Source organism: Alternaria metachromatica (genome assembly GCF_023757995.1).
Source record: "Alternaria metachromatica strain BMP 0045 chromosome Unknown scaffold_12, whole genome shotgun sequence".
Taxonomy (NCBI): Eukaryota; Fungi; Ascomycota; class Dothideomycetes; order Pleosporales; family Pleosporaceae; genus Alternaria; species Alternaria metachromatica.
In genome coordinates this window covers 204,949-225,651 of record NW_026055503.1, presented here as the reverse complement: position 1 = coordinate 225,651, position 20,703 = coordinate 204,949, and the positions used below count along the sequence as shown (strand labels likewise).

At 52.4% G+C, this 20,703-nt stretch overlaps 6 protein-coding genes across 6 annotated transcripts; 2 read left to right on the top strand and 4 right to left on the bottom strand.

Annotated features, from left to right (window-relative positions):
* Positions 1 to 1,023: 1,023 nt before the first annotated feature.
* On the bottom strand, positions 1,024 to 2,921 carry J4E83_005846 (uncharacterized protein; the record flags this gene model as incomplete). The annotated part of the gene is made up of 2 exons (XM_049332762.1): positions 1,024 to 2,708; positions 2,762 to 2,921. The coding sequence occupies 2 exons, from the start codon at positions 2,919 to 2,921 to the stop codon at positions 1,024 to 1,026; spliced, it is 1,845 nt and encodes a 614-aa protein (XP_049188004.1).
* Positions 2,922 to 5,270: 2,349 nt separating this feature from the next.
* Positions 5,271 to 6,645, top strand: J4E83_005845 (uncharacterized protein; the record flags this gene model as incomplete). The annotated part of the gene is made up of 4 exons (XM_049332761.1): positions 5,271 to 5,432; positions 5,501 to 5,633; positions 5,688 to 6,048; positions 6,102 to 6,645. The coding sequence occupies 4 exons, from the start codon at positions 5,271 to 5,273 to the stop codon at positions 6,643 to 6,645; spliced, it is 1,200 nt and encodes a 399-aa protein (XP_049188003.1).
* Positions 6,646 to 7,240: 595 nt separating this feature from the next.
* Positions 7,241 to 10,860, bottom strand: J4E83_005844 (uncharacterized protein; the record flags this gene model as incomplete). The annotated part of the gene is made up of 8 exons (XM_049332760.1): positions 7,241 to 7,348; positions 7,399 to 7,868; positions 7,923 to 8,326; positions 8,954 to 9,698; positions 9,745 to 10,128; positions 10,187 to 10,205; positions 10,256 to 10,309; positions 10,375 to 10,860. The coding sequence occupies 8 exons, from the start codon at positions 10,858 to 10,860 to the stop codon at positions 7,241 to 7,243; spliced, it is 2,670 nt and encodes an 889-aa protein (XP_049188002.1).
* A 762-nt stretch (positions 10,861 to 11,622) lies between these two features.
* J4E83_005843 (uncharacterized protein) lies at positions 11,623 to 13,807 on the top strand (the record flags this gene model as incomplete). The annotated part of the gene is made up of 2 exons (XM_049332759.1): positions 11,623 to 13,221; positions 13,280 to 13,807. 2 exons carry the CDS (start codon positions 11,623 to 11,625, stop codon positions 13,805 to 13,807), a joined length of 2,127 nt encoding a protein of 708 aa, XP_049188001.1.
* Positions 13,808 to 13,847: 40 nt separating this feature from the next.
* Positions 13,848 to 16,717, bottom strand: J4E83_005842 (uncharacterized protein; the record flags this gene model as incomplete). Its single annotated transcript, XM_049332758.1, has 5 exons — positions 13,848 to 14,699; positions 14,750 to 15,419; positions 15,468 to 16,379; positions 16,428 to 16,516; positions 16,565 to 16,717. 5 exons carry the CDS (start codon positions 16,715 to 16,717, stop codon positions 13,848 to 13,850), a joined length of 2,676 nt encoding a protein of 891 aa, XP_049188000.1.
* Positions 16,718 to 18,036: 1,319 nt separating this feature from the next.
* On the bottom strand, positions 18,037 to 20,005 carry J4E83_005841 (uncharacterized protein; the record flags this gene model as incomplete). The annotated part of the gene is made up of 3 exons (XM_049332757.1): positions 18,037 to 18,216; positions 18,361 to 19,415; positions 19,462 to 20,005. The coding sequence occupies 3 exons, from the start codon at positions 20,003 to 20,005 to the stop codon at positions 18,037 to 18,039; spliced, it is 1,779 nt and encodes a 592-aa protein (XP_049187999.1).
* Positions 20,006 to 20,703: the final 698 nt, after the last annotated feature.

Below are 20,703 nucleotides of genomic sequence, written 5' to 3'. Positions count from 1 at the left end.
CTCGATCTTTTGTCGTAGTATCGTCTGATGCTCAGTGATCATGCATATGTTCGCGGTACCCTCTCCCAGTACAACAGCCCATAGTTCCGCTCGTTTTGACGCATCGCATGCCTCTTTTAGTTGTTCCAACGCGACACTATCCCACCCGTCGGCCTTTTCGATGGTAAATTTGCGATTTAGCTCCAAATCCAGCGTGTGATGTTGCCCTAACTTTACGTGCTCATTCTCTTTTGCTACGCGCCCAGACACATGAAGTTGTCCGGAGCCAATATCGAAATCGGTCGAGGTTACTGCGATCGTGAGGTCTAGAGCGATTCGTTGCGAGGACGTTGAGCCGGCGTCAGATGTCTTCGAAACTCGGCGAACTGCCTTGGCGCGTATTTGGTCGTGTTCTTGGATCAGGTTGTAGGCGTGCCACTGTGAATGTCAGTATAATGAAGCCTAGAGGGACTCGGATGCATGTGATCTATGGCGATCTGTTTGTGGAGCGCGTACCATATCCTCAGGCTCCTCAGGCAGCAGGGTGACGAACCCCGCGCCCGTTTTCTGTTCGATTTGGCTCTTGAGTAGCTTCATTATAGTGTAGCCCGACGGATACGTAGATTTGAAACTGGAAGTTGTGGTTGCGACGGAGGTAATGTAGCAGTCGCGCGTAGTTGTGCGCAGCCTGAACTTTTGGGAATGTAGTGACGCAACCGTGGGATGGAGGGGCACTAGATAGTGGGGCCGACCCACTCACGCGTTCAGCGAGCGGAAGCTTGTTCGCAGACAGTCGCGCGTTGACTCAAGCACATCAACTCATTAAGTTCTTTAGTATCATCTGGCCCGTGCATCAGAACCTCAGTGTGGCCTGGAGGTATTCACTGAGCTTGGCGGCAGCAAAAGAAGGTGAGCGGAGGAATGTAGCCCTCAGAGCAATTTTGAACAATGCAACTTTTACGCGCGCTTATAGCTTATGTAGCCGCTCGATACATTAAAGTAACTAAGTATATACAAGAATAGAGTTTAAATCATCACCACGCTCTACCTGGACTTGATAATCTCAGCAGCCTTCTCACCAATGCCGTACATGGTGGCCTGGAGATGGCAAGACGGGATGATAGGGATGATAGAAGCGTCAATGATAGACAGATGTTGTGTGCCGTAAATCATCAACTTGTCGCTGACACAGCCACCGTCCTTCTCGGGCATCATCGGGCAAGAGCCAGATGGGTGAGCGAGAGTAGGGGACAACATCGACTGGGCAAGCAGGGCATCGTAAATCTCCTTGTCGGAGGTGTATTGAGCACCAGGGACGGTCTCGGAGATCTTGTGGCTGGCGAGCTCGGGGCGGGCCCACACGGTGCGGAAGAATCGCATACCAGCCGCCATGACCATACGGTCGATGGGGTTGACAAAGGCGTTGTAGACGACGTTGGGAGGGCCGTTGGGGTTCTTTGCGTCGATGTAGACGGTACCACGCGACAGGGGCTTCTCGACACCGACAAGACCGTATGAGCCGTCCGCGGGAACGGGAAACTCGGCCACGGCGGCATCCTTGCGGCCGAAGATGTCAGCAATGACTGCACGCTGCTTAGCAAAGCCCTTGGCGAGCTTCTTGCTGTTCTTGTAGACGCTAGGAAGGTAGTCGGTGGCGGTCTGGCTGTTAAGGGTGCTGATAAGAGACTTGAAGTCCTTGGTAATGTCAGGCAGGGAGATGAAAGCCAGGGCGTTACCGCGGGCATAGGTGTAAGGGCCAGTCTTGTGCTCAACGTACTGCTCCCAAGCGGAAGCGTTGAATGTCGCGTTGGTCATCAGCGAGTTCTGGTTGGGGAAGTAGTTGGAAGTGGTGTTGAAGACAACGGTGGCGTAGGGGTGGTCCTGGAAGTTGGAGCCTACAGCATCGAGCTCAACCTTGACGTCGATACCGGCAGCCTTCAGGACGGACTTGGGGCCAATACCACTGAGCTGAAGGAGCTTAGGTGTCTGAATAGCGCCCGCAGCCAGGACGACCTCTTTCTTAGCGTAGAAGGTGGAAGTCTTTCCACTCTTGTCGGTAACCTCGACACCAGTAGCCATGAGCGGCTTCTTCTTGTTGTCGAAGATGATCTTGTCGGCGGTGGTGCCTGTGAGGATGTGGAGGTTGGCACGAGTCTGAATGGGGTCGTAGTACGCGTAGCGAGCATGTGCGCGGCGTCCAGTGGTCGCATCCATGGTGTTGGCGTACCAAGAAGGACCATAGGCTTCGCCGGCGTTTCCATCCTCTGGGACGTAGATACCAGTGGCCTTCCACGCCGCCCAGTAGTCCTTGATATCCTCATATTGGTTGGATGTGATTGAGACGGTCAACGGTCCGTTACCGTAGGTCGACTCATCCCAAGTGATGTTGAAGTCTTTGACAACATCGGGAGTGGGAGGTTGGAAAGTGGTACCCTTGATGAAGGCCTCTTCCATTCCCTTCCAACCCCATCCTTTGTTGCCGAGAGCCTCCCACGCATCGTAGTCGGCAGCTGAGCCGCGGTCGTAGACCATGCCATTGATGACAGATCCACCACCGAGGACCTTCGCAACAACAACCTGGTACGATGTGTTGCCGATAGCCGGCTCGGGTAGGGAGTTGATGTTCTCCCAGATCAAACCAGCCGCAGAGGTCAAGTCATTGGCCTTGTATGGGATCTTGGTTGCATCGGTATCGACGTTGTCACCCGCTTCAACGACAAGGACAGTCTCTGGGGCTGATGTTAGTGAAGTTTTCGACAAATTCTGGGGCTGAAACACATACTGCTCTTGTCCTCAGTGATGCGGTTGGCAACAATCAATCCAGTGACACCGCCTCCGACAATGACATAGTCATACTGGGGCTTAGCGGCGGCACCAAGAACTGGCGACAGGATTACAGCAAAGAGCTGAACAGCAACGGCTAATCTAGAGAATACAGGCATCTTGAAGGTCCAAAGTATTAAGTTTAAACGAAAGTAAATTTGGATGCGCGCTGCAATGAACCTGTGAGGGTGTGCAGCCACTAGATGCTTTATACGGACCGAACAAAGTACTTACTCGCTGCTCGCATTGGTCGAGAACATGTTCGCCACGTGGGAAGGCCTACATTGCGGTGTTATCTTACCGAATTCATCCAGGAATTGATCGACCCACTAATACCGCGAGGGCGAACGATAGTCTGGTAAATTGTTTGTATGCCGTGGCGCGGCGCTGGCGGTTGCCATGTACAGATTCGTTCTAGAATGCGGACGTTAATCCTTCTGGTAGGGGTTCAGTAATCTGAACCTATAAACAGGCCGCATAGGGATCGTGCAATTACAACTCCCTGACTCCCGGTGAACATCAGGGACTTGTGGGCTCCGTTGCGGTCCGGGGCCGGGGTGCTAACGTTCTTCCACCAGAGAGATCAGGCTCATGACCGGCCAGCCGCAGCAGCAGTGAACATGGAAGCGAGGTACGTTCGGTGGTCTGATGTTGATGTGGGCCAATGAAAATCTCTGCGGCTCGTTGTCGTGAGCGCATCGTACAGAAGGACCGAGCTAGCGATTCAGGGTGTTCTTGCCGGATGGAGGCCCCACTTTTGGACGGGAGACAAGACATGGACAGATGTCCTCGGCCCCAGACCAGCATGTGATTGAGTTCAAGCTACAGCTCTGGCAACGGCAGCGGCGTACATGTTAAAAAGCTGGGGTCGGCACTTTCTAAGAACGCATTGTGGCTTCGGAGATTTTGCAAAGGACTGCAGCAAAGGATGCCGCTCCTCTGGAACACGGCAGGTACATTGCTGCGGGATATGCAGTGTAATAAGGCCACCAGGAGACCTCGATCCTTGATTCGCCATCTGAGACCATCTCGGGGAACCAGGTACCATGATTTCGGAGAGTGGACGCGATTCGGGATCGATGGCCACCTCGCTTGCAGGAAACATACCACTAAGCTTCCGATCCGCGTATCGTTGCCTTCCCTTCTGCCGTATCGATAGCTTTATGGTGTCTTCGTCCATGGTGAGAGATGCCAGCGCGGCGATGTCCACGTTGTCGTAGTCGAAACTCAGACGCAACGTGAATATCGGAAAGACATAATCTCATGGGCGCACCATGGACTCCCTCTGCGCGGCTGGAGTTGCGTCAGGATACTGAGTCAGGCGGCCCGCGGAAAAGTAAAGACCCGGCCCCCTTCAGCTCAATATTCTGCGTTCTTCCCTGTAGATTGAGTCTTAGGCCCGATTGCCGCTGTACATCGGCCCACACATGCGGGCCAACGAGAAGAGCCCGAGGAAGGAGTGTGATGTATCTTCTCTTTGGGCTCAGCTGCACGTTGACATGACATTGCGACACTTGGCAGGTCGACGATAGGGAAGGCGATGTCGCAGCGCACATAATGGAATGTTCTTTTTGTCACTAGGTAGAGCGCTAGAAAGAGAAGAAGATCTCAGGCAGCTAGTGCCGTGAAAGGTGGCTTCGGTTCGCTCTACCGGTGAGTTCGAGTATGCGGAGAATTCGCCCTGCATTTAGCTCATGCGCTAACCGCACTAGCACTTCTAGCGCTGTTTGGCCTGGCACTCGCTACCACCTCTTCCACCATTCCCATCTCATGGTGCGATAGACGAAAGATTGCGCAACGTCCATGCGGCGACCCCGAGCACCGTGAGACGATGCAAGATCGCACGTTCGCTCTTTGACCGTCGGTTTAATGCACCCTTCCAGTGTTCCACCAGCGTTGCGACCATGATAGGCGGGCCTGAGATCTGCAACAAGATCTACAAGATGCATCGTCCTATGCAAAAGTTCTCATGCGCACACATAGCCACAATCGCAACTCTACATGGTGTGACCTGTTCGGTTGTACTTCTAAAGTGTACGCTTGAATCATGGTATCCCGCCCACCCTGGATGCCGTTCTCATTGGGTGACAATGGGTTAAATACGCAGCATGTGGGGCCTCAATTTATGCGGCATCACTGCCAGATCAGCTCGGCGGCCGTCACCCTAGGATGCACAGCTAGATATCCCCGTGTTGGATTGTTTCGAAAGTTGGTCTCGAGCGAGTGCACCTTCTGTGATCGATCTGGCGGCCTTCTCCCGTCACCCGCGACCGTGCTGTTTAGCTTTCGCTTCGCCCGTCTCGAACCAGAACGGCCGACGCAAGAGATGAGTGGCGCGAAGGGATATACTTGAAAACCCCGGGGCACTCCCGATCATTGAGTGGCTGTTTGCTTTTTCCTCTTGTTCACCGATTGTGACTTTTGCGATCCATGCCATTGCACCTCGAACGACCCCGCTGCAGTGCATCATGGACGCAGGTACACAAGAATGGCCGGACCAACGCTTGAAGATCCTCATCCCGGTTTGGACGTTAACGGTGATTAGTACCGCTTTCTTGGTATGGAGAGTCGTGTACGGACTGCGATCACGCAAGTTCATTGCCTGTGATTACCTGTTGATCATAGCCACTGTGAGTCTTCCCCCAGCCCGAAGATCGTCCCGACTGTGTGGTATTCGTCGCTGACACGAGTCCATCAGGCTCTCAACATCACAGCGACATCACTCAACCAGGTCGTTGTCAACAATGGCCTCGGGCGCCACATCATGGACCCGACGGTCTTTCCGAATCTCAGAACATACAGCTATCACCTTTGGATCACACAGATCGTCAGTGAGTTTACGACTTCACGTTCCCGTTTTTCCATTACTAACGGATGACTGTCAGACATCATTGCCGTTGCCTTTCTGAAATGGTCCATTTGCGCTTGGCTTCTTGTCTTGAACTTCTCCAGATTGTACCAAGTTATTGTTTGGCTCTCGATCTTGATGGTCACCGCCTTCAACTTCCTCGCACCAGTCTTGACGCTATTCGGATGCACACCCCTGGAACGGAATTGGAACTTCGGGTTTACCGGGGAGAGCCATTGCTGGGCAAAGGGCACACTCGCACTGTCCTATACCCAGGGTATCAGCAACATCATCACCGACGTAGTGTATATGGCTGCGCCTCTGATCTACCTTTCGCGCGTCCAGTTGAACAGTCGAACTCAACTGGGTATCAGGATCGTTTTCCTGCTGAGTATCCCGTAAGTAACACCCCTGTAGTCCATGTGAGTGAGCCGCCACTGACGTCTCATAGTGCCACGATATGCTCAATCTTCAAGACTATCGAACTCAAGGCCATCACCAAGACGCAAGATCCAACGTGGGACGGCGTAAACCTCACCATCTGGTCCAGCTCCGAACTGTCCATCGGCATCCTCATCGCCTCCCTTCCTCCGCTCCGCAAAGCATTCGATCATCTTTTCAAGAAGTTTATGCCCTCGACGTTGACGGGCTCGGGCAAAACGCCACACTACGGCTATGGGAACTCTAGCGTCGCACAAGGAAACAGCATTCACATGAAGAACTTCCAAGGCAGCAAAGCCTATCACTCTAGGCTACCTGGCGAGAGCATCCTTGATGGCGACGACGAGAGCGATCGGGCCATCCTTGACGACGACCAAAAAGGGTCTGGTATCATGAAGAGCACAGACGTACAAGTCACTGTGACCAATGATGTCGGAGAGGCGGGGAGTAGTTCCAACTCCAAGAGTGGGGGGAGCCCCAAGATGTATAACCCTGAAATCGACTGGGCAAGTCCACACTTGGAGAATGGGGAAGGACCGCGCCGGTCTCGGTAATGGGAATGTTTTTAACGGCCGAAAGTCAGGATTTCGTTTGCATCTTTAGTCTAGGCCAGTAGGAAGGAGGCTGAGCCGCTCGATATTTGGATACCCAGGTACTTTTTTCTCATATGAAACGACTGTAATATGTATGGCGCAACTGGCTCATGATGATGCAAAGACATTTATTCGTACTAATACCAGGTCTCTTTACCATGTGCCGTCGCTTCTGATGTGGTCTAGTCTCCCAATGAATTAATGTCAAATTTAAACCTTGGCTTCGCAAATGGACTTGGGGATGATATGCTATTCGTACCAAGTACCGAAAGGAGATCGCGGTCATTGTGGAGAGATAGTGCCAGAGCCATTCGCATACATTGACATCAATAACTAGCGCCACCATTATGAGGTTTTCATGTTCAAGTAAACATATCGCGGAGATTAAGGCCAGTCGTGCGATACACCGTTCGTGAATTTCCCTTTCGCTTCGATTCGTCATATCGTTGTGGGAAGTGCCGCATACGCCGCCAACTATGCAAATACACTATGTGAGCTGCTAAACCTAGCAAATATGCACCTCAAGCCGACTTGTACCAATGAACCACGTTCGCCTTCATTTCACGCGTAGAACGATGACCGAATTAACGACTTTAGTCCACGGATGTACTTCGGCAAGAATCTCGACACCGATGGATTGGAGTTCTTCTGACAGTTCCAGTATCTGTATTTTCATTAATGACTACTGTGCACTGGAAGTCGGTGTAAACATACCGGATACAACACACTTCGCATACCCTGCGCGCTCCTCGCCACCACCAATGTACCTGGCACCAGTTTCTTCACCATGCTTTTGAGTATGTTGAGCTTCGTGTACGTATCTGTACCAACCAGCGCAGCAAGGAAGACGACCTGGCACGATTGCCATTCGGAGTTTGACGAAACCTCGGTAATGTCTTCACAAGCGAAACTCATGCGCTTGCCATAGCCTAACCGCTTACATAACGATTCGCTGACTTGAAGCGCGGGGGCATCGCGATCCACGTTATGCACTTGCGCGTTAGGATAGCGGTCCAGGAAACAGAGGGAGGTCAGAGGTAATGGACCGGAGCCGATGAAAGCGATTTTGGACGGTGGGCTGGGGAGGAACGCTTCTATGGTAGAACATTCCAAGCGGGAGAGATCGACGTAATTTTGGTGGTAAGGGAAAGTTGTCAGAATATCCTCAGGTGTTGTGGTTGTACCTAAGGAAAGTCAGACCTGTAGTTAAGTGTGATGCGTGATTGCGCTGCACTTACCGCTGATGTCCTTGAGCATGCGCTTTGCCCAGAACTTCTCCAACTCTCCTTCGGCTTCTGAACATAGCGGTCGCAAATTGGAGCAAAGGCTCTCTACGGCAGGTATACGGAAAAAATACGATGTAAATTCTGCGCTGTAAGGTACGACGCAGAGGTTTACGAGTCGTGTGAGGAGAGAGTTGACTTGATCCGACGGCGCTAACGACGATAGTTCGTTGAGTACCGTGTATATGTCCCTGATCTCGGAAACTAGCTGATGCGCAGCGGTACTGGTCGCATTCGGTGTGATTGGGGGTGTGACGGTAAGGGACCCGACCGGGGTAGTAGGTTTTGATAGTTCCGCAGTGGGTTTACGGTCGATGGTCGTCATGATGAGGCACGAGTATACGTGTTTATTGTTGTTTCTGTTGTCAGGTAGTACTGCTCTATTTGAGTGTGTGATCAAGATGCAAACTATCAGTTTAGCAAAGTTTTATACGCTACTGCGATTGTCAGCTGTGCCCGGGAGAATCATCAACACGAGCGTGCATGTGTAGACTAGGAAAACTCTTTCTCGCATTTGCCATGTGTCAAACGCATTGAGCGGTAATGGCGTCTGTCTGGTTGGCTGAGTACCCTGATGGTCGTGTGGGATAGTGAGTTGTGCTAGGGATGGCCCGACATACAAGCGGGATCTACGCTCAATGTAGTACAAACGTGTGGGGTTGAATGCATGTTGGGCATAAAGAGTTGAAGGCACACCTATAGACGTGATTCAAATAGCAGGGACACATTATGACCCGTAGCCTCAAACCCTGGCGGCAGTATGCAGATCAATGACCCCCTCTCTTGCCGGCAGCCTACCGCTCGAATTTTCTCGAAGACTTTTGATTGACGGCCGCCGGAGCCGTCCAGTCGACTGTGCTGCATCAATGGCTTGCCGAGCTGATGTCAGGCGTTGGCCGGCGGAGGGAGATCTCGCCGCTCAACCTCTCTACCGAACAAGATCTTCATGGCCGGGTCGTCAATAGACTCGCTTGCCGCCCACCCACGTCTCTTTCACTGCCACCTTCCTCAATGCTTCTGGGTCCAGCGATTCAAGTTGTTCGTCGAGAACAACCCAGTCAGCATACGCCCCCGCTTCGATGACACCAGCTTTGCCTTCTAAGAAGGCACCATATGCAGCGTTTACCGTAAAACCCTCTAAAGCTTGTTCGAAAGTGAGGCTCTCTTCGGGATACCAGCCAGCCTTGCCACCGCTAGGGTCCAGTCCTGTACGTGGACTTCGTCGCGTGATTGCCGCATACATTCCCTCGAAGATACTCGCGGGTTCGACTGGGAAGTCGCTACCGAGGACTGGACGAAGTGGTAAGAGCGACCGCATTCGGTACGCCTCATCTTTTGTTCGTTGCTGGCCAAGCCTGCTCTCCGCATAACCCATGTCCGAGGTCGCGTGCGTGGGCTGTATTGACGCAATGATACCAAGTTCTGACATCCTGCGCTGGTCATCTGGGTGGATGATTTGGGCGTGCTCGATGCGGAAACGACGTTTAGCTTGACAGTCGCGGAGGTTAGCGTGGGGGCACAAGCGTTTCAACGCCGCTTCAAACGCGTCAACCGCAAGCCTGTTAGCAAGATCCCCAATAGCATGAATATTAACTTGATACCCTGCCTTTACGGCCCAATCATATGTCACACGTGACAGCGTAGTCGCGTTGACAAGTAAAGAGCCGGAGGACTCCGGTTTGTCGCTGTACGGCTCGATCATAGCTGAGCCCCAGGAGCCCAAAGCCCCATCTGCACATTGTAAGTCACTTGTTGAGAGTGGGCCGTGTATACAAACCTCCGAAAAGCTTGACGCTCTTCACATGAAATCGGCCATTCGGAGTCGAAACTTTCCTGACCGCCTCGGGACAAAACGTGTTCCGGACGTCGCATTCGATCATCGCATTGACTCTCACAGTCCAGTCCGGGTCGTTCGCGAGCTCTTCGTATAGCTCCAAATCTGCCGGCACTACACCGGCGTCGTGCATCCCAACAATACCATGTTTGTTTAACTCTGCCATCGCAGTCTTAATGAACTCGGTTTTGCGCGCTTTGGTCGGCTTTGGGTAATACTCCAGTACGATATCCATGGCATTGTCGCAGAAGACACCCTTTGCCGGCACTTCGCCTCCGGGAGGTATACTAAATGACGGAAGAAGATCAAGCACCTTTTCAGATACCCCTAAGATAAAATCACTGGGTTAGATTGACTCCATGCTCGATTTCCAGGGCTGACTCACAGATGCAATGAACATCAACCTGCGCGAAGTCAGTATATGTGTCGGTCCCATTTCGCACGGAGAACTAACACGATCCAGCATAACATAAAGATCCATGAATCTCTCATCTATCTCCAAATCTGCCTAGATGAAGTGTCAGTATCAGCACGGTCACTTCAGCGCGTCTACGTTCATCAGGTCCAACGTACTGCAGTTGGCCACCTCCCTTCAAAATGAGCTTGGTCCCAACCGACGCCCCGTAGCCACTGCTCACTAGTTCCTTTTTCTGGACGGACTGTCTTATACTCCAACAGTCTCCTCTTGATCTCGTCCATTGAATCGGCGCCAAAGAGGCTCACTGAATCTAGAGATTCTCCAAACTGGATCAAGTGACCGTGTCCATCCCAAAAACCAGGATACACGTAACCTGTGCGGGATTCCTTGACCAAATCAGGGGCTGCATTGTCTACGAAGACACTGGAGAATTTGCCGTCGTGGATGGTAAAGCACTCGGCATGCGGGAACTCCGACGAAAGCGTTCTGACAGACTTGTAGCAGTATGTGGGTACGAAGAGATTTGGAAGCAACTTGGATGGTACGTATTCGCTGATGAAAGCCGGCAGCCCTAGCTGGTAGATTAGAGCAGCCAGAATCACAGGCAGCGATACCGAAAGAAAAGTGGAAAGGGTAGGCATCGTGCCCTCTCAATTCACGTGGGCAATGTTGGGGGCTGGTGTCACGAAGATCACAGGCAAAGGAAATTTGGCAATCGATAAGCGAGCGCCGATGACGCGACCGAAGAACAGCGACATCGTGGCCCGACGCGTCTCGAAACGCGAAGTAAGTCGCGTCAGGTCGCGTCGTCTACGAGACGCGCAAATGCTCACCTGGGCAAAAAGACGATAATGCGACTATAGTGAGAAGTCTAGAAAGCAGCTCCGCGGTGATCACGTGATGTAGACGGTCGCTTCGATCGCGCCGGCTCAGCTCCCCGCTCCCGAGATCCCAACAAAGCAGCAGAGCTACCAGAAGAGCCTCTACCCGCGACATGGAATCATCTTTACTTTGTTGGAGACAGTCCTCGTGCTCGACTGCTCGATCTGAACTGGCTCGCGACATGAGCATGTCCAATTGGAAAAGGGCGGTGAGCGACCCTAAGCAGGCGTGTTGCATATTTTCCTCACAACTCCTTCATACAACCGGTGTGCATTTACGCATTAGGCCAATGGCCCCTCTTCTGATCGCGGCTCTGGACCCAGCTCCACCCTAGCTCCACCTTGGCATAGGTGAAGATTGGATGGGAAACTCGAATGCTGAATTGAAAGGCTGGGCTTCCTGCAGCGCTAGTGTGGGGGCCGGATCCTAACAATCCTACACGACATAAGCAGAACCTTCTGTAAAGTTCGATTTCGAGAACAGCTTTCGCATGTCGGGTCGCACGGCTTTGAACACTACAGATGGCAACGACTGAGATTGACGATCTTCGGAAGCAGCTAGAGTCGCTCCAGCGCTCCCATGAGGCGCTATTGAAAAGCTTATCAGCAACGAACGACACCTTCAAACCATCCGACGCCTCACAACTTCGCCGCACATCCACACGACATGGAGGCGATGCTATCTTCGCCGATACCTCAACGCTTTCTGACGACAGCAGCGATGAAGAAGACGACTATTTCGTCCAGAACGAATTACCGTCCCATTCGTTCGACCACGAACATTTACGCGAGCATCTGAAGACGCATAACTGGACTGAACATGGCAGAGAGATTCTGGCATCGATCATCTCTGATCCCGCGAAGCTCACCAAACAATCTCATCTCTTTCACATGGGGCCTGGGCCAGCAGATGATCGGAGCCATTATTCGCACTTCCAAGTGTACAATGTCGGAACCAACGGTTTGCCTGAGCTGATTGAAGTGACCGGTCCTGAAAACAACATGAGCCGGGCAACTGAGATTTGGCATGCACTGAGAGACGTTGGCAAGCAGCCGGACCAAACCGTGGTTGGACGTATCACCATAGCGCGAGAACCTTCACCAATCTTATTTGGTGCACTTCATCTGACGCTGAATGATGCTTTTGACATGGACGAACTGTTCCGGCATCTAGTCGAAACAGAAGCTTCATCTGCGCATATGTTCCGAGCCTTCAATCAGAACCCTAAACACCAAAGGACCTTTTTTTTCAACTTCGAATACTATACCATCGTTGGAGATGACTGCCAGCCCATGCAATGGCAGCGTGCGGATAAGATAACGGGTCAATCTGATCATCATATACCACTTTCGCGGTGCAGTGCAGTCGTTGCGCTTGTCCTGTATGACGACAAACCACGCCGCATCCGAAATCGAGGAAGACGTGCGAAGACACAGTTCGGATGGGTGCATGATGTCTGGTCCCCGTGGCAAGTTTTGCAGCTGGAGAGTTTCCCGGACTGGAAGTCGACACCAGCAAATGGAACGCCATATACCTTCGAAACTGGCCACAAGTATCTCAATGGCGCGGAAGCATTTCTCCATGCTTTGCTCACGGAATATCGGGATGCGAGGAAGCGATTCGACGAGATTTATAAGCGCATTACCGATCTAGTCACCCCACCGCTGGGCTTCCTATTCAGTGAAGAGTTACGCCGAGCCCGACTGTTTGAAGACAAAGACTTCACCTGGATCCGCAGATATTTCTACGCACACCAAACCTTGGGCAATGTCAACAACAGCATCAAATCTATGATAGACGCGTTCGAAGACTGTTTCACCGACGACATTTGGGAAGGCCAGAACAAGACGCTCTGGCCGCTCTTCGAGGAGTCGCCGCGCAACGATCACTGGAAGCGGCGTTTGCGGACGTTGCGGCTTCAATTCGAACGGGAAATGAAAGAGCTTAGGATCATCATCTCGGAAAACAATGAAAGACGGCATGAGATTGAAACATTGCAGGAGCAGTTGTTCTCTGGTACTAGCATCCAAGAGTCCAGGAAGTCCGTTGAGCTAGCGGATGTCACCGTGCACCAAGGGTACAACATCAAGGTCTTGACCATCGTCAATCTCTTCTTCATGGTAAGTGCATATGCCAAATTCTACAAGCTCTCACAACAGATGACTAACGAATTAATAGCCTCTCACATTCGTAACTTCCGTTTTCGGCATGACAAACATGCCCGAAAGTCCGGCAAACTTTACGCCATTCGCCATCGTCTTGGTGACAATCTGCATCCCCTTTTTTAGCATCATCGGCTTCCTCTCCACGAAATACGGCTATAGTATCTGGGCGCAGAAAACGAAGGAATTTTGGCGATGGCTACGACCAAGGACGCAGCCGAAAATTCCGAATGACACAGACTTGGAGCCCCCAAGGCGCGTAGATAGGACCATGTCGACGGAAGAGGGTATGCGGTTACGACTTAGAGGGGCAGAGCATATGCCTATGGGGGTTGGGGTGGGCATGGGAAGGAGGAGATCAAGTCAGAGACCTGCGCCGTCGCATCCGCATATTCAGCGCATGGTGGAGAGGATGGGTGAGGGGAGGGAAAGTGGGCTGACGCGACTGGGCACTGTTGTAGCCGATGACGAGCACTCGGACCATAGTAAAGAGAAGAACGGTAGTACGGGGAGAGATGCCATCATCGATATCAAGGAGGGTTGATACAATTCCCTATCAAATATACTCGCGCTCCAAGCACACACTACATATCAAAAGCACTCAATCCATCCATATCACTCGGCCCGTTCCACTCTTTGGGTAGACTCCACTCGTTTCCATCCCCCAGTGGCATGAAATCCAGATTCACTCCATCAATCGCACCGCCACTAACACCACCACTACCACCCGTACCGAGATCATCAAACGCGCTCAGCTCGGGGAAATGCGCATTAGCAAGTTGTGAAATCGGATCGTGAGGATCAAAGTCCGCGCCCATCCAAGCCCCAGAATTCCGGTTCACGTGTGAAGAAGAAAGGGTGGTGGAGGGGGTTGACATGTTGTGAGAAAGCTCAGGAGGTTCCGATATGCTGGGCCAGCCAACACTACCGAGTTCTGAACGTGGCGTCACCAATACGTACCCATCGTTGTTGTGAATTGGGTCGTCGAACCGGGGTGGCGGAGGAGCTTTGATGCTGAGCCCATGTCTCCCTTGATCAGACGGCATGCTCATAGTAGTACTCATACTCATTGTTCTCGTCTTTCTGTTTCCGCCTGTACCGGCTCTAGGTCTTCCGCTGCTGGTCTGCCTTTTCTTGGCCCACTGCTGGTTGTCGTTCATATCGGCGTCCATATCTATTGTGCTACCTCTTCGCGCGGGTACTGTCGAGGATGCGGGCTTGTACAAGTTGAACGAAGAGTTGGGGGGCTCGGGGCCGCCGCGTAGCTCTACCATCACCGCACGAAGTACGGTAGACATTCGCTCCGCAGGTTGATAGGTAGATGCCATGTCTGAGAGAGCGGCGGACAGACATTCGAGGTACTGCATGTTGTTGGCTCTGGAGGTGGGGTCTTTGATGAACGCCAAAGCTGCTACGAGGGCGGTCGCCGCTGTACCCTACGGAAAATCGTTAGTAAGAGAGACGAAAAGGCTCGGTTACTACATACCGCATGTTGCATGCCTGTTACGAAAATTTGCTTCGTATCGAATCGCTGTCGATGTTGCCAATATATCCTTGCTACGCGAATAGCGTGTTTGGTGCACACTGTCCTACTCAGTGCAGAGAAATGGTCGTCAGGTCCACTTTCGTTGCCTGCTTGGTCTTCATACAATGCGAACGGCCGATGTAGCAAGATCAAGCTAGCGTGGTACTGCTGATGCAACAAGAAGAACGAGAATGGAGCAGTCGCAATGTTGGCTGGTGTCCAGCGCAGTTGCTCGGGTAGTCTAGCGTACCAACTGCTGAACTCGCGGTCCAGCGCTGCCATGCGCATATACTGATTTCGATCTACGGCGGTGTGTGAGTCGGAAGCAGTGTTTTGCGAGCGATGCGGATCCATATTCTCGGTAATCTTTCCTGCGAGCTCCATAAGATCGAGGAGTGCTTCGTAGATCATGGTTTCCATGCTCTTCCCCAGTCCAGCCGGTCGACAGGTGCCAAGGCGCTCAAACTGCTTTGTCAAGTTGTATATTTCAAGATCGGAAGGCTTCATCGAGGTCGGCCGGCCCAAGAAAAGTGCCCAGTATTTGTCGTAGATGACGCATGCCCAAAGAGTCATTTGGCGGATCTCGACCTCGCGTTCTGGAAGACCTGAGAGTCGTGTATCGAGATGGAGACTATGTAGATGTTAGTATACCACTGAGATATCTTCCAGTAGAACATACCCGATATCGAAAGCAAGTCGCACAGCCATCCCGCCGTACATCCAGCCCAGATTATCTCTACCAACGCCGCACTCGAGGTCGCCTAGCAGAAGTAATGCAACTACGCTCGGTATTCCACCTGGTCTTTCCAGCTCATGATCAAGCATATACTTTGCTTCGCGATGTAACGTGCTCTCCATGCCCGGTAAACCGATTCTTCTAATGTCGAGCCTTTCCTTGTTTGCGAAACGGTAACCCATGGCCAGAACACAGACATGCAGGAAACCAGAATAGAACTGTGTATGGCCCATCTCGCGGTCTTCGTTGAAAGCATCTTGGTGCAAAACATGGATGACTGGGTTGTAACATTGCCAGAACAGATCCATGAGATAATCGTATGTTTCCAGTGGAAGAGAGCGGATGATCTTGTCGGCGCGTCGAGCCTGCTCATTCATCTCTTGTGTTGCGCCGAAGGGGTTGACCGACTCAGAATGTACATGGCAGTTTGTTGTTGGACCGAAGTAGCGGAGGCGGCCGTTCAACTGATCAAAGCTAAGATGACCACGAGTAGAGAGGAGACGGTTGACCATGCCATCTTTCTTTGGAGGTGGTAGCATAGACGGCGAGCCCGCGCTTTCTGCATCACCGTTTGAGAAACGAGGACTATTCGTGTTCATCTCTTGCTGTTCGAAATCAGGATAGTCATCTTGTGGGCTTTGTTGACTGCCTGGACTGGAATGGTTCTCGTTGTTGTGCGCTTGGGTTTCGCTTGCTTTTTGGGTGGGCGATGTACCTTCTTCGTCGGGTTGAGGGTTATGGCGGGTCTTGGGAGGGTGATTCGCTGGGGGTAGCTCTTCGCCTCGCTCCTTCAGCATCGTTTCTAGTAGTGCTACGCGGTCGGTGAGAGAGCACATGTATGCCCTCGAGATAGGTCTGTACAGGTGTCAGCTTGGTATCAGTCAGTAAAGACACATTACATACCGTCGTCGTTCGTCATCATTTTTGATGACGCATTCCACACCTGATCGTTTACACTGTGTACACTCTGTCTCGCCCGGAGGTACTACACACTGCAAAGTCGTCAGAACGTATCGTGGAAGCAGCTAGAGAAAACATACCCGTATCCGGCGGTCTCGGCACGATGCGCAAGCGACTGACGCCCTGTGTCGAGGTTTTGATGACTTCCCTTTCGTAGAACCCTTCTCCGATGTACTCTGCTCCTGCTTGCTACCGGCTTTGGAGGCCGGTTCCGGTGAGCGCTGTTCGCTCATGTTATTATCAGATGCTGCTGATCTTTCGTTGGCCATCGATGGTGTCGCTTCTGATATGTACGGGGGATGGTTTCTCGCGGACAGACGCCAGCAGGGAATCACACTAGTATGTCGCAAAGCGTCGTGGATGTTGCGGGGAGAGGAGTCGCAGACCGGACAGCGAGGACGACTGTCAAGCCTAAACTCCGAGTTCCACGAGCATGAAGTGACCCAGGCCTAATCTAGCCCTAAACGTTAACCGCTAGATTTTTGGAGAAGTTTAGGCCTTCAAGTCGTGGAGGTGGGGCCCCGCAGTTTCACTGTACTGGGCGCCTCCAAGCTATGCGACCACGTTGGCTTTTGGCAAGCTTCTTCGTAAATCTAGCAACCGAATGACATGCACCTAGTAATGCTGTCGGCTCGACATGCTCGGAACGAGCTGCGTACCGGATTTGACGAATCATGACCCTAGAAGAGCGAGTGCTTGCAGAATCGAGAACACCGTGCTCAAGGCCAAACCTACGGCATGGCTTAATTTCCCTCTCCACACGCTCGTTAACCGGCATTGAGCCGATCTTTGCGGAGAAGCCTACAGTTGACGTAGGAGTGCATTGCGGATCGCTTGGTTGGAGGAACAAGTCACTCTGTCGCTTCGAGGCCATCGTCACATGAACCTATGGCGTCAGTAGTTCGCATCTGAGCTGAGTCTGGGGCTGCTCTGCATTCACCCAAAGCCCAATTGCAGGCCATAGCGCAGTGTGGCGTCGTCCCTATGCGACGGTAGTCGGAAAATCACGATTCGTGTTAGGGCAGAGTGAGTCTTCAATCCGGGGTACATGAGTCGAAAGACGTCGAGATGAGCGGGGTCAAGGCTTGCGATTGGGGTGGCGGAGTCTCGGAGCTTGTAACCATCGTGATGTTTGCTTCTTGGCGTTCTTATTGGGACTAGGAAGCGAGCATCCGACGCCTGCATCCATGGACGCAATCAGGCTAGCCATAGTCACTATAGTTTGACACGCACACCAGGTCCTAGCGAACTGCGACAGAAGCCGTGCGCGATTGAGGGGTCTTGAGGGCTGTGGGAGCTGCCAGTCACCAATATTAACTTTCTTCCGAACCATTCGGAATTGCCGAAGTGATGGGCACGCATGCTATGCGCGATGCAAATAAACCAAAAAGTAGCAGCTTGTCAGAAAAGAAGTAAATTATGAACCCTGACGGGTAACGCCCAGCACGCTTGGATGCCAATGGAAAGAAAACAACCCGAAATCCGGGCCCAGATCCAGTACCAACAAGCGACGGTACGCCTGACCCATCGACAGATGTCAGCTCGGCCGCCTTTAGTCAACGTCCCATTCGTGGTCCCAGTTGCGAATATAGGGGCTCAAGCCATGCATATCCTTCATTGCCGTCGCCTTCACATCGCCGTTGCCTAAGAAAGCAAACCGGTTCTTGTATCTGTATACATAGTCGTAGTCTTCCCAGCGCGGTGTCTTAATGGTTTTGAGGAAGTGTATCGTCTGCATTGAATGAGTCAGTCGCGAACAGCTTTGTGCGGGGTTGATAGGAGATGCGCGCATAAGGTCGGGTATGCGCGACACCACCGTTGATTGGGACAGGGATATATGGTAGGAAGCGCGACATAAAAGCTGAAGGGTACTTACGGCACCAGGCCACAGATAGATCCTGTTCTTGATCTGTCCGTTCTTGAACCAACTCCGGCACTCTTCTTGCCACACTGTCGTCTTGTGGAACTCGTCAAAGTGCGCGTAGATCTCATCTAGGGCGTCCTGCTTCACGCTCATAGCTTTGATGCCTTCGCTCTGCATCTTCTTCATGCACTTGATGCTATACTCTACGGTTGTCTCGATCGACGGCAAAAGCGTGCCGTTACTCCACGTCGCGCCGGGTCCGACTATAGTGTAGAAGTTCGGGAATCGAGGAGCGGATACACCCATGTAGAGGTTCGGGCCGGTGGTCCAGTCTTCTTTGATGGATACGTTGGAGCCGTTGCGAACCGTGAAGGCGGGTTGGAATGCGACCTGGAAGCCAGTGGCGCAGACAATGGCATCGAGTTTGTGGATCTTGCCGTCCTTAGTCTTAATACCTTCCGGAACTACTCGTTCGATGCCGTCGAAGACTGGAGTTACGTTGTCTTGCACTAAAGCCTCCAGGAAGCCGTCTCCGGGCGAGATGCGCCGGCAGCCAACGGACCACTTGGGGATTATGAACTCTTTCAGCTTCTCGTGGCCAGGTCCCATGCGGCGGTGCATCTCTTTGGTGATAACATCTTTGAACTGGCTCTGGAGTTCGGAGTTCTGCTGGTACATCCCGAACAAGCTGTTGATCTCTGCTTCGATCTTCTTCCGGAACTCCAAGTGATACTCCGGGTCTTCCTTGAATTTCTTGATGTCGGCTTCGGTGAAAGTGTACTGCCGTTGTCCAGGGTCGACGTCTTGTCCCTTCTGTAGGTCATCGTTCAGTGCGCCGGCGCCGAAAGGAGGCGATATCCATGTCGGACTCCGCATGTATACTTCCAACCCCTTGACGACCTTTTGGAGTGATGGTACGATTTGGACGCTGGTCGAACCAACACCGATGACGGCAGCGTTGATGTTTGTGAAGTCGACGCTGTGATCCCAGCACGCGGAGTGGAGGACAGGACCCTTGAAGTCGTGAAGACCTTCAATGTCTGGCCATTTCCAGTTGTTCAGAATACCTAGTATCTGTTAGGTGTGTAAATTTGGCGCTGGTCTAACACTCACCCGAACCGTTCACCAAGACGTGCGCCCAATCTTTCCTCATCGAGCCAGTCTTAGGATTCCTGATGGTAAGGCTGTAGCACCCATCCTCATCGTTCCAGTTGGCTTGCTCGATCCTGCTGTTCAACTGCATGTACTTCTTGCTTCCATGTCTCTCGGCGAAGTTCTCGAAATACCCCTGGATCTCCTTCCCTGCTGCGAAGAAAGTCGACCAGTCGGGTTTCGGGTCCCAGGTGAAGTTGTAGTCATGCGATGGAATGTCGCATGCGACGCCGGGATAGGTGTTCTCGTACCATGTTCCGCCAAACTGTGCGTTCTTCTCAAACAACGTCAACTCCCAGGATCCAGGCTCCAGCATCTTCTCCATCTTGTAGGCTAGACACAGCCCTGATGCACCCGCGCCAACACATGCCACTCGCAGCTTGGCTGGCTTGGAATGGTATTGATCCAGGGTTCTGTAGGGTCCATCAACATGCGATGGTGGGTAGTCGTAATTGTGACCGTAGCCGTTGACGTTCAGTCCGTTTGGCATCTCCGAGCCCCCCATCGTGGCGGTTGCTAAGACTGGTAGGTGCTATCCCAAAGGAGAGTGACAGATACGTGATCACAGAGATAAACCGAAAAGCGAGAAGGACAAAGTCGATAGGGTATGCTGAGATGCAGCCTCGAAGACAGTAGATAGAGCTTGAAGATGCTACTCAATCAACATAAAGAAGATAGCGAGGCAGCCCGACCACTGTATCGGGGCGAACCAACATCTCTGGAGTGTTTAACCGCGCCTCGGATGTCTTCACACATCTCACTGTACACCTCCTCGCACGCCGGTTGGTGCATGGCATGCGGCATAGATTAGGCCGGTTTTCGCAGGCGCTGCGACCGGTACGAGAACGCGTCTGGGTTCGCGCACTGTCTTGCTGCATTAGCCAGGCCGAGATGCATGACTACGGTGATGCTTGTGGCGGCATGATGGGTGTCAAGGGTGTGCATCTGCTGAGGGGTTGCGGATGTACTTACGCGGGGCAGTTCAGGTGCGATCCAGCATGAACTCAAAGCTGGCAAGGTCACGCTTGCCCACTTTGGGATGTGTGGGGAAGGCGGGGGTAGTCGGCAAGAGCGACATGTCATGGAAGCTGAGTTTAGTAAAGAACATTGATTCATGCAAATTGTAGTGTACACGCGTGATCTCATGATCAGGCGTCGGATGTTGTTGTGTTTACGCTCGTCTGGTGTTGATCCCATTGCAGG